Genomic DNA, 13,175 nt, shown 5'->3' on the forward strand with positions numbered 1-13,175 from the left:
TGTCTCCTTGCAATGTCAACTTCAGCCCATTGGAAGCATCCCAGCTCATATTCAGAGATGGTTCTGTCCCCAGAAAACTTTGTTATGATATCACTGTTGGCTTTCCTCTGCAAATTACTGTACAACTTAAATGTCAGTATTCAAACCTTGAAGTGCATGGGATTTGTTTAGCCAGAAGTACAAATGAAATTTAGTTTGAGCTCCTGGCAAGACTTTCACATTTATCAAACTGACATTCAGACCAAAGAAGTAAAAATACAGCTAAAATATCAGGTGCCACTGAATGCCTAGGGAAACCATGACAGGAGTGTTGCTTTTCTTTTCCTCCTACAATCAAATTTATCTACACTTCTGAACAAACATCTGCATGAAGTATTTGGTGTTTTTTTCTTTTTTCCCTTGGACCTAGTTTTGCATCTTAAACAAGCCAATAGCTCAGCCAGCTTGGACAGGGTCTTTGTGGCCATGTGAAAACCCTTTAATGCTTGTGGTATCTGGGATGTCCAAATGCAGGCTCCAGAGCCTTGGTAGGCACCTCAAGTGTGTAAGTGTGGCCAAACAGAAAAGGTTCCAACTTCCAAATTCTGACTGGTCAACTCATCCAGTAAACCCATTTCTCTGCTTCAGTCTTTTGTGACTTTTGATGTGGGGCAGTAACTTAATTCCTGCAAATAGCAGGACTTGCCCAGGGCAGATGTGCCAAGGTGGTCTTTCTTTTCCAAATTCTCATCTTGTATTCCAATGGAATGAAAAAATTGTCCATGCTTTTACCATCTATAATATTCTGTATTTGGTTATATTCTATAATGAAAGAAACAAGGAAGGGCAATTATTTATTTTTTTTGAAAAGGCATATTTGAGACTTTGCGAAGGAAGCTTTTGATCATCTTCAAGGCCCTAAAAAAACAATGGGAAAGGAAATGTAGCTTAAGGCAGACACTGCCACTAGCTCTGCTTCAAAAGAAGCATTTTGTGGAAAATAATCCTGATAAAGGATGGAATAAATACAATAAATAATACTGTATTTTGTCCTCAAGTTGCTGTCTGTGTTCTCAGAAGTGGGAGCCATGGTAAGGATGGCAAAACATACTGTGTTCACCTCCTTTGCCTTTTGCTGCTGAAGATAGCTTATTTCAGATTGAAACATCCCATACTTCTGCCAAAAGTGAAATTTTTATTTTGATGAGTTGTTTAAGGTGTTTTAAGCATGAGAAGTGTAAAAATAAGCATTTCTTCTCTATTAAACCTGTTATAATAAAATGAGATGTGTGTGGTTTTGAGTGACTATACAGCTAAAGCAGCTAAATTACAAAACCTGGAGATTAACTGTGACTGCAGAGTGGTGCTTATCTTTAGCCTTCATGGACTCAGTTTGGGCTTCTCTGCTTTTTTTTAGAGCTCAGGGTGAACTGGAGTAGCAACATGTAGTGTATGCCACTCAAAACTAGTCACTTCAAACCAGTCACCTCGCCAAGCTGGAACCTGAAATAGCAAGAATCACCTTTGCAGAATGAGGCATAATGGGAAGAACCATCATGGAAAAATGCAGATTTGTTGTAATCCTACTGATTAGGTTTTTGTCAGCTTTAACTAAATGATTACGTGGAAATTTTCTCTGGTTCAACATGTCATTTGAACAGGAAAGGAGAGAAGTAGGATAGGTTAAAATGCCAGATCCTGTAGGTCTATCAGTACGCTGGATGGCTTATACACTTCATGCTGTGCAGAAAGGGTCAGCAGGATAGTTAACAGCTTTCAGATCTTCTGATGGATATTCTTGGTTTCATCAATAAAATCCCATATACTTTTATCTGCTATGGCTCCAAATTGGGTAGAGTAGGGACTTCTCACAGATGAGTGACTTCAGCAAGTGTGTGGCATCCCTTTAAGCATCAGCCTTAGATTTGAGCTCTAGTTCTGTGCTTGAGGTGCTGCCAGCTGTGCTAATGGTTCATTGGAAGAGAAGAAACATGATCTCATAAAATATACTAGATAGTGGAGATTGTTTCTGTAAAATTGAATAGCCTGGTGCTGTGTGATCCATGAGGCTGTGAGTAAACCATCCAATTTTCCATGCTATGCAGTAAAAAAAAAAAATGAGAGGTTTGGATGCTAGTGTACGTGTCCAGTAACAAAACTGTGTGTAAGTACTTTTCTGCCACTAGTGAAAGCAGAGCCTGTAGCATTGGTGCTGCCTGGAAACCTGAAGGAGAGGCGGCAGTCTGGGCGATGTCAGCCTGGATCTGGGATTGCCCTGGCTCCAGCAGTTATGCAGAATGTGACACAATCACTTAGGAGGAGACCTGAGTTACTGCTAATACGAGCATAGAAGCATTGGCCAAAGCGAGGGGATTGCAAGGCAACTCCCTTTGCTTAGTTATGGAGTATTTAATCTGCCCTCCTTGCTAGTTCTTGCTTTTCTCTGTTATACAATTTGTATTCGTTGCCTGTTGCAAAGTGATGGCATGTAACAAAGTGGAAAATGAGATCTTCCCCTGCAGAGTTTGTGCTCTGCTACCCAGGAGAGGTGGGGCATGAATTAAAATGTACTTTGTAGGCAGTGATCAACATGCATGGCAGAGATGTCACTGACGTGCTGCAGTCTGGTTGTGATTTCTGTTTTTGCTGTAGTGCTGCTGGCAGCATCCTGCTGTTGTCAGCTAAGATCCTTAGGATCTGATTTTGTAAATAGATGTATTTCAGGAAGCAACCATGTTTGCAGAGAGTAAAGCTAGTCTGAGGATATCTTGAAGTGTTGCTTTGGCACTTTGAAGATTTCTCACTTGTAACTCACCCTTCTGAACTAGGATGCAGTTGACCTCGTGTAGAAGCTGTCTGGCTGTTTTTCCAGCTGACTTGTGAAGTGCTTTGCAGGGCTTTGTGTGGAGAGCAGCCCAGGCATTCCCATGCTTCTTGGCTGCCTGAGCAGCCCCCAGGGAAGATTCTTCAAGCAGTGCTAGCACAGGCCAGGATGAGAAGGTGTCCAGGACCATGGCATGCTGATGCCATTTACATGGGTTTGTCAGCTCTGCCAATGTTTTGAAACCCAAGTAGAATTTTTAAAAATGGAGAAGTTTGTGTACAGTTTTGTTAGGTGCCCAGCATAATATTCTAGGCTTGCAGGTGCACAGAATTTGGTAGCTATATTTTCCTTACATATTGTGTTCATATAAACTATGTCAGTTGTGCTTTGAGGCTGATGGAAGTTAATGTTCAGGGGTGCTGAAAATCTTCATCAGGTGAAGCTTATGGAGAAACATGAAAACCAGAGCATCAAAATTCGTTGAACAATTGAAAGTAAAGAACAGAATTGCTTTTCTATCTACTAATGCTTTGAATGATATTAATATAACGACCCAAGATACCGTGTTTTTGTTACATATGACATGAACCCTATGAATGTCACAAAGCAAGAGCGAGAAACAAATCCACCGGAGTATCTGACACCTTACAGAGTGTCTTGCGGACCCTTTATATGTGATATGTTTTGCTATGATTATTATGTTTTCCAGTGTATTTGAAAAAGATCCCAATGGAGTTGATTCCACTGCGAGTTCCAGCCACCGAACCAGAAATCTTCTGGAGTTCTCAGCTAGCCAGGAGGCCAGCACAGCTCAGAAAATACCTGGGGACATTATTCCTGAAAACAGTAATAGGTGAGATGAAACCCCTTCACATATTTTACGTGCCAGAGGGCAATAGTGGTTTTCCACCTCACTGCCCTTCCATTTGCCACCCTTTTTGGCCAGTGCTATTGCTGCTCTATAGAGCAACTGAGTTTACAAACACAATGTTTGAAAATGGATTTTTTTTTTTAATTATTTAACAAAGTTTACCAGATTACTCTTCAAATTAATCTGATGTTTTATCTCCAAGATTGCCCAATACATAGAGGTTCAGAAGTGTACATGCGGCTCTGCTGTATGGTGTTAGGGACAGTGTGGTGGAAGAGAGCATATAAACAAAGTGTGTGTCATGAAGATTTTCATGACCACCTTCTGTTCTTCATCTGTCTGCTTTTTTCCCTGATTAGTTGCTCAAGAGAAAACTAGGGAAATTCATGATTAAGAACATATTCTGAACTTAGCACTCTTCTAGAAATCTGAGTTCATCCTTATACTTACCCATTATTTGATTATGTAGTTGCTTTCAAGCTTCCTAACTCTCTAGCATTCAGTGCATAAGTGAACATATGAATGTATTTGGGTTGAAGTCTAGCTAATCCAGCCCGTGTTTTCCCCTTACAAACTTTGCCCCATCTGTCACTTTCTAGTAGAGTGTTTTGGCTGGTTGAACAAAGCCAGGCCCAGATGTGCAGAAAGCACTAATGTATTTTGCTAGGCAGAGAGAAGGCAATAAATCAAGAGCACTTTAAGGCTGTAGCCATGGTGAGGGCTTTGTGTCCTACGTGGCATGTTTCATACCATGACTTATGTGACGTGGTGGGAGAGTAGTTCTCTTAGGAGGATATGTTAGTGCCTGTACCACCTCCTTTTCCTTCATGCTTTTTTGGCAAGCTATGAGTTCTTTGGTATGTATTCTCCTTTATCAGTTGTAGATGCAGTACACAGGAGAAGCAGATGTGGAGAGAAAGCTGGGAAAGGAAGTGAAATATGAATAAGGCTTTCATAAGTTTTTCTACTTGATTTTTTAAGAAAGAAGTTTAGGAGCTACAAGTGTCTGTCAAAACCAAGAGGATTAAGTCTGTTATACAGATACCCTATCAAGAAAGGAACTTATAATAGGTATTTAGTGATAAGTAGGAACCCCTCAGGTAGTACAGATAACTTGGAGAAAGGAATGTTAGTCTTTGCTATGTTGCTGTGAATGCTGTGGATTTTTGTATTGGAATATATGTTCTTTTTCACTTTTTATCAGAGCGAAGCTGGATTCTGGGGAGTGTTTGAGATGTAAATCCTCTCCACGCACAGTGGCTAATATAATAGTGGCTAATAAATTTAGTAGAAAATCTTATGTGGCTGTGGAACAAAAGAGAAAGTTGCCTCTGCAGAGATATCATAGTTTATGTATTGTGAAGAATATTTTGCAGGCTACATTTTCTTTTAAAATCTGGCATGTTTGGGAAGAGATCCAGTATCTGCTAATGCTTAACTTTGTGGAGTGCTATCAGACCCCTTGGGGGAATTGACTGAGGCCACTGAATATTTGATAGAAATTGTTATTTACCTGTTTCAGGGCTCAGGTTTAACCTTTGTGGGTTTGTTGATGGTAGTGCTTATTCTCTGAACTTGGTCAAAGCATCATGAAAAACTATATTAAGGCATTTCTTGATGTCTTTTTTTTCCAGGGTTGATCGTTCTGTGTCTGACAACAAAGCACTGATGATAGTCTCAGAGGAGCCACTGTTATATATTTCACCACCCCCACCCCCCTGTCAGCCTCTGATCAACCGGACAGAGTCACTCAGGTGAGCAAACAAACTTTTCTGAGCATTTAAGCATTCATTAGGAGTTTAGATATAAATTGTGTGTTGGGTGAGTGCTACTGACAGTCAGCTCTGGATGATGTTGTGGCCTGTTCAGAGCGTTCTTCCAGTGTGTGACCAGTGCCTCTGTGTCTGCATTGTCCAGCACCTACTACCACGGAGACAAGATTGACTTGCATCTGTGTCATCTTTTAATGTTTTTAGTAATGATTTGCACTCAGTTTTCACACTAGTGATTCAGCAGTAATGAAATAACAATCTTCTTATTGCCTGGGGGTTTTTCATGACACAAAAGAGAAATTACTTCATATGTAGAAGTGCTCGTAATACGGAAACCGAATCCAGCTAAAAGCCTGTTCCATCTGAAGTACATAAAAGATTATCTGCTTCTCAGCTTCTTATACAAGAATACTATTGATCTGTAGTATCTTTCTAGTGTCTCTTAAACTGATTTCGAAAATGAAAAAATTCTACCACTGTTCTTTGAAACATCTGTTAATGCTGTGGGTTTTTCTAGGCTGAATCATGAGCTTCGAGGATGGGTTCATAGACATGAAGTGGAACGAACAAGATCTAGAAGGCGGTCAAACAACCATCAGCAAAAAGCACGGGTTATGCAGGTAGGCAGCCTTAGAGTGAATCAATAAAATGACAAGATAATTTCAGGCAACATGACACAATACTCTCTCTTACTTGTCTGTGCCTGTCATTATAGACAGAAGTAGCAATGGTGCCTGTAATTAGGGTACTCAGCACTTCCCATTTTAAATTTCTGGGTTGGGTTGATTACTATGTTGACAAAGTTCTTCCACTCCTGCACTTGGATTCAGGCTAAAGGTTTTTAATTTGTTTTAGTGGTCCTCAGCATATGTTCAGTGTTTTCTAAAGTTACTTGTATGATTTCCCTGCAAGGCTGTGTAAGGATAAGGATGAACAGTTAACAGAGAGAAATATAATGTATGGCACTTTCATCTGGTTCATGGTTAAGCAGCATAGCTGATGGGTTTTGATGAAATATTTCTATTTTTTATTTTTTCAGATTTTTGCTAGAGGGGTATGTTTTTGGTAAGACTACAGAATTCTGAGATTTGTGCTTGTATTTCCCATTTTTTCAAATCCCTTTCATCTACGTCATATACCAGTAGTGAAGATGAAATTAAGATTGTGCATTTTTCAGAGCGTTTCATTTAATTAAGAGCCCTAAAAAGGAATGGAACTTATCAATGTGGGAAATACCATACTTTTCTAGAGAAAAATTATTGAATACTTGTTCTGCCAATGACCAGGCCCAACAAGAATGATACAGCCAGCAGAAAGAGAAATCAATACACAGACTGCATTGTAATCAGAAACATCATGACATTAATGACCTCAGGGGGTACAAACAAGTCAATCAGCTGGTACATAATCAACACCACCCCCAACAATCCCACAAAAGATGTGACTCGGCGCACAACAGGTGGTACAAACAGTGAACCAAGGTTTCACATAGTTGGCATGGGAAACAGCCAAACCAGTAAGTTAAATACATAAGAAAAAGGTGCCCACATGGCAACTCTCACCCAATCAGCCCGCGTTCACAAAGGCCTAAACAGACCAGGGCCCAGCTCCAGGGAGAGTCAGGAGGTCTTCCCTGAACCAGGAAGCTCTGGGGAGTGCACTCCACAGACAGACACTCCTGACTCCCTGCAAGTGGTCCCAGCTTAGCCGCCTGACCTTTGTCAACTCAAGGGGGGACCCCTGGGGCTCATTTCCCTTATGGCTCTCCCTGCAGGGCCGGCCGCACCCTGGGGGGAAGCTATAAGGCAAACTCACCACCTCTTTATGAAGGGCTGTGGGAATCACCCATATGTCAACCTTAATTCGGGGCTCGGGGTTCAAACCCCAACATTTCAATACTGAACTTCAGATTCTTCTAACTGGTGTCCAGAGGAAATCAGACATTTAAGCAGGGTGAATTCACGTGCTTCCAGTGTTTCAGATGCCAGAAGTCTGTTATGGGTAGTATATTTTGGCAGTGATACGAAGTGGATGTGACCTCAGAAGAATTCTGCAAATCTGACATCACGGATAGCAAATTTTGCACTTGGATGACACAATATGTGGAACTACTGCATCTGTTGCCAGCCTCCCATTGTGTCTGAATGTATGACTTTAAATTTAGCTGTATTAAAACACTGGGTTTTGTGCTTGCAGCTTGATCACTGACCATTTCAGTTATTCATGTTTCACCAGTGGGAAAAAAATGCATTTATTGTTCAGGGCACTGATTAACCTCTGCAGCCCCTCGTATATTCACTTTCCGCTAGAGATGTGTGTCACGTTTTGTGTAGTGCCAAACCAAGGAAAGGCTTTTTGTTTTCACTTGGTGTCATCTTTCTGCTCTCTCCCTTTTTCAGAGCTCCCTCAGTAAGAAGGCAGATTCTCAGCTAATGGCCATGCCTTACACAGACACCAGCCTCAGGTAAGGTAGAACAACAGCTTTGTTGTTTCCATCTACTTAATAATCTAGTTTTTCACCAACAGCCGGTAGAAGACGCCATTATGGCTATTACCAAATTATTTTGCAAAAGTTAAAGTATTTTCTCATTCCCCCTGTCCCTCCCATGCCATGTGGGAACTACAGACCTGTCAGTCTGAGCTTGGTGCCAGGGTCATGGAACAGAACATCTCGCGTGCCATTATGTACCATATACAGGACTTCCAGGTGATCAGGCCCAATCAGTATGGGTTTGTGAAAGGCAGGCCCTGCCTGACAAACCTGATCTCCTTCTACGGATGGATGGATGAGGGAAAGGCTGTGGATGTTGTCTACCTGGACTTCTGTAAGGCCGTTGACACTGTTTCTCGTAGCATTCTTATGAACAAAAGGGCTGCTTACGGCTTAGATGAGCATGTGCTCTGCTGGATAAAACACTGCCTGGATGGCCAGGCTCAGAGCATGGTGGTGAATGGAGTCAAATCCAGCTGGTGGCTGGTCACAAGTGGTGTTCCCCAGGGCTCAGTGTTGGGACCACTTCTGTTTAACATCTTCATCAATGGTCTTGATGAGGAGACAGAGTGCACCCTTACTAAGTCTGCAGATGACACGAAGTTGGATCGAAGTGTTGATCTGCTTGAAGGTAGGGAGGTTCTACAGAGAGACTTGGACAGACTGGATTGATGGGCCTTTGTCAGTTCTATGAACTTCAACAAGGCCAAGTGTTGGGTCCTGCACTTTGGTCACAACAACCACAACACAACGCTACAGGCTTGGGGAAGGGTGGCTGGAAAGCTCCTTGGAGGAAAGAAACCTGGAGGGGGGGTACTGATTGACAAGGGTCTGAATATAAGCCAGCGGTGTGCCCAGGTGGCCAAGAATGCTGATGGCCTCCTGGCTTGTATTAGAAATAGTGTGGCAAAAAGGACCAGAGAGGTGATTGTCCTTCTGTACTTGGCATTGATGAGGCCACACCTTGAATACTGTGTTCAGTTTTGGGCACCTCAATACAAGAAAGACATTGAGGTGCTGGAGTGGGTCCAAAGAAGAGCAACTAAGCCGGTGAAGGGCTTAGAAAACAAGTCTTAAGAGGAGCAGCTGAGGAAACTGGGGCTATTTAGTCTGAAGAAAAGGAGGCTGAGGGGAGACCTTATTGCTCTCTACGACTGCCTGAAATGGCATTGTAGAGAGGAAGGTGCTGATCTCTTCTCACAAGTAACAAATGATAGAACAAGAGGGAATGGTCTCAAGCTGCTTCAGGGGAGGTTTAGACTGGAAATTAGGAAGAAGCTTTTTCATTGAAAAGGTTGTCAGGTAGTGGAAGATGCTGCTCAGGGAGATGGTGGAGTCACCACCCTTGGATGTGTTTAAAAGCTGTGTAGATGAGGTGCTTGGGGGTATGGCTTAGAAGAGGATTTGGTAGAATATGGTAGAGTAGGGTTAGTGGTTGGACTTGATGATCTTAAAAGTCTTTTCCAACCAAAGTGATTCTGTGATTCTATATACTTATCCTGTCCCTCTTCCCTGGGCACAGGAAGGAGCTGGAGAGATAAGCTTAAGCAAATAGAAATTTTCTCTCCTGAATTCTCTGTGACAATGTGTAAAAGGTTCTTTGCTTTAAAGTGACAAAGAGAAGTCAGCAGAATGTAGTGTAATGTGGACTTTTGGGTGAGAAGAACACCTGAAATGTGTCCACTGAAAGCAAGACAGCTGGGGCCCTTCTGTTTCAGTTGCTGCTTTGAAAGCAGGATCAACCTGGGATAAAATAGCAAGCTGCACGCAAATGTTGTGGAAACCAGGCTGCCAAATTTTGAGGGGTCTTGACTAAGAAGAAAAAAGAAGAAAAAGCTTTTTTAGTTCTACAGGCAGATGAAGGATGTCTGTTTTAACTGAGGACCGGATGAACAAGCCTCATGGCGTAGGGCAGTAGAATACGCATGCCTGCATTACTCTTAAAAAAATAATCTGGGCTGTTAGAAACAGTCTGCAACATCAGAACTCTGTATGGAATAATCTACTGTGCTCAGAAGGAAGTAAGAATTTATTTTTTTTTTTTTAATTTTGGGTGAATGATGTTTAAATGAACAGGAACCAGTGAGTCATGGCAGCTGCATGTTGTGACTGTCCTAGAACTGCTAAGAACATAGAACAGACTTCCAGTTCCTCCCAAAGCCATCAGCTGTTAGATGCTTCATGAAATCATAGAATCACAGGGTAGCTTAGGTTGTGAAGGACTTCTGGAGGTCTCTAGTCCAACCTCCTACTCAAAGCAGGTTTAACTTCAGGTCTACTCTGTGTCTGTCAGAAAAGACTGTCTCCATTTGTAACTCCCATTAGGACACTGAGGATTGCTATGAGAGCCTCCTCTTCTCCAGGCTGAACAAACTTGGTGCCCTCTGTCTCCCATCTCATCTTGCACGTCCTGGACTCTAGGCATTGCCTGTGGAGAACTGCTAATGAACTAGCCTTATCTCTGCAAATGTGTAAACCCAAAAAACTAAACTGCTTTTAGGTTTCTTGATATGTAATGTAAATGTTTGTAGATAGCCCTGAAGCTTTTGCTAATGATTCAAATGCCTTTTTGTGGCTGTGACCAGAAATGGAGTGACCTTTACCTTCTAGAATACCCTTGCTGGTGACTAATCCATGAACAGGAGGACGTTGGCAGGATCTAGATTTATCTTTGTAGCACTGCTGATACCACTGTTGTCACAGTGGTCCTGGAATCCAAAAGAAAATTGATCGATTTAAAAGTATTGCAATGAAGTCGAAACAGAAGAAAAAGATCAAAATCAAGATGATAACCATTAACTATCCCTCAGATCTCTTCAGTCTTTATAGCTTTCTTCAGAGGTTGTTTTGGTGAGGGTTTCTGTAGTGTGTGTTTAGGGCTCCAGATATCAAACCAGGACTTGAAAATTATTTTAGTTTCTAAATTTTGTACTATTAAAATTGTGTTTCTTGGGCTTAAAGCACTGAGTCCACAGCCTCATTCCTTCTTAAAACAAGCATACATGCAACATCCTAGTGCTCTGTGGTGCATAACAGAGTGCCTTTCAAACTTTTAATATATAGGATTTAATACGATGCTTTCTTGTGACATGGTAACGTATTACTAAAACAGCTGATAGCTTTGCACTTCTTTTTGGGCTTTAAGTTTCTCCCTTTTCTTCATGGAGTAAGTCCATGGTGGGTACTCTTGAATGCCCAAAGGTAGGTATGGTGTAATACTAGTGGATTACTGGTATCACTTGGAATTTGGGACTGGTGATAGACTTGTTCCATGAACCCAGGAGAGGTTTGTAAAGACCCAGTGGTTTCCAAGTGCTTTGGAACTATTTTCTCCCATAGCTGGATTTAGAATTATAAAAGGCTGTTTTTTAGGTCTAGCTGTATCTTCTTGAGTGTGGGCGAGCAAACGGATCTGTGGGACCTGTTTCAGTTTTCAGGATGTGTTTTACTGAGCAGTGTGTGGGCGTGATGCCTTTTATCACAGTAAAACTTCAATGCTGAATCTCAGGGGTGGTTTGGTGGGCCTACGTGTTTTTATGAATGAGTAATCAAGCTCAAATTAGTCCCAGTATTTGTTTCCTGTGTGTGAAAGGATGTGATCTGATTCCTCACTTGCATAGTTCTTCTAAAGAAGAGTAGAGCTGCCTGCTTTTGATCCCCCAGGATTTACACCCCCAGTCCTGTTAAATGGCAACTGGCTTGGCAGCTACAGTCCTTCAATTGCAACAGGACTCTATTAGCAGTAAGAGAGGAGATAATGGTGGTCTACTATTACTGCTGCTCAGAAAAATCACTGGATGACAGATTTCTGCCTTGTTTTGGGTGCATAGTTATGTATAGTTTAGAAACATACCAAAACAATCTAAGTCAGCCACCATAGTTTAAAAACTGGGTCAGTAAAAGACAGCTTGGGAGGGATAGTCTGATCAGTGTTTCTGCCACAAGTACTGCAAACAGACAGCATGCTATTAAAGTGGGAAGGAATTAAAATGACTGGTTGAGGGTCCAGCTAATGGTTTGTGTAAGTACAGCTTTCCAATTTGATTAAATATGTTATTTTTGAATGGGATTGGGGAAGTATATATGATAGCAATGTGTGCTGGGAATTTCTCACTTTTCCAAGATAAACAGTGGATAAGTACCATGATTGTACAGTTTGCCAGTGTTTTTGCCTAGAATAGTTTAGACAGAGTGTCTTTTCCTCATGCCATATGTGAGATGAGAATTGTGAAGAAGATAATTCAAAATTATGTGAATATCTTAACTTTGTTGCATTGTCTCAATTGAAAATCAAGAACAAGTCTTTGAGTTAATCAAAGAGACACAAAGAAGGGGAAAAAATGTGGATGAGAGAGAAGGTAGAGTTGTCACTTGACAGTAAATTGAGAGCTCTGTTTATGCTTAACTTTGCACTTCTGTCAACTTGAATGGTTTGGATACTTAGCAGTAAAATAAATAATAAATTATTAAACGTTTTGGGTTTTTATGTCAGAATGACATTTCATTCTGAAATCTGCTGAAATCTGTTTCCAAAAGTCATCACAATTTTTGAGACACTTTAGATTGCCTTGAATTTTATTTTTTTTAATTTATTTTTTTTTACTATTGAGCTAGTAAGTAGTTTTTTGCCAGCCTCAAAAGCATGAATAAAATCAAGCCTGGCAAATTTTCCTGCAGCAAGTCCTTCAAAGCACCTTGAACTTTCAAAAAATACCCAGTAGTTTCACTGTCTTCACTTGTGTTTAAGGTTCCACATGCTTCTCTCAGTGAATGAAGAGATGCTGTTCTTTTGAAAAGTAGATCTTTAAAGTCATTGTCTCACTGAAGTTAACTTTCTTGTCTATAATAATTACATTCCCCTCTTCTTTATTTCAGAAGGAACTCAGGGAATGAGCTACAAGTGTATTATGCCTCTCCGAGGAGCTATCAAGACTTTTTTGAAGCTCTTCACAGAAAGGAAGATACGTTCTACGTGGTGTCATTTCGCAGAGTAAGTGTAGTAGTTGTTCAGTACTGGCCTTTTATGTGTACCCGTGAGATTGTTTCTAACACTGAGTGGATTTCCTTGTAATAGAAAAGGTGACCTAGTCAAGGTTCAAGCTAAATTTGTTTCTTCATGAGTGATATTTCTGTTTATCCTTTAGAGTAATATGGCTAGATCACAATCTTTGCAAAATATGCCCATCACAGTTAGGAATGGAAAGGGAGCTTTGCAGAAAACTTTAGTGCCAGGGCAAA

General features: G+C 41.1%; 1 protein-coding gene across 1 annotated transcript in view; it reads left to right on the forward strand.

Moving 5' to 3' along the window:
* ATF6 (activating transcription factor 6) overlaps nucleotides 1–12,970 on the forward strand; it is a gene marked incomplete at both ends in the record, with an annotated part of 31,147 nt that extends 18,177 nt beyond the window's left edge. The window contains 5 exons of the mRNA XM_008941306.1: nucleotides 3,513–3,656; nucleotides 5,309–5,428; nucleotides 5,964–6,066; nucleotides 7,846–7,910; nucleotides 12,813–12,970. Coding sequence (XP_008939554.1) covers nucleotides 3,513–3,656; nucleotides 5,309–5,428; nucleotides 5,964–6,066; nucleotides 7,846–7,910; nucleotides 12,813–12,970 — 590 coding nt within the window. The remainder of the gene's footprint in view (nucleotides 1–3,512; nucleotides 3,657–5,308; nucleotides 5,429–5,963; nucleotides 6,067–7,845; nucleotides 7,911–12,812) is intronic.
* Between the last annotated feature and the right edge of the window lie 205 nt (nucleotides 12,971–13,175).

The sequence above is a fragment of the Merops nubicus genome, unplaced genomic scaffold (assembly GCF_000691845.1).
Source record: "Merops nubicus isolate BGI_N331 unplaced genomic scaffold, ASM69184v1 scaffold14945, whole genome shotgun sequence".
Lineage (NCBI taxonomy): Eukaryota > Metazoa > Chordata > Aves > Coraciiformes > Meropidae > Merops > Merops nubicus.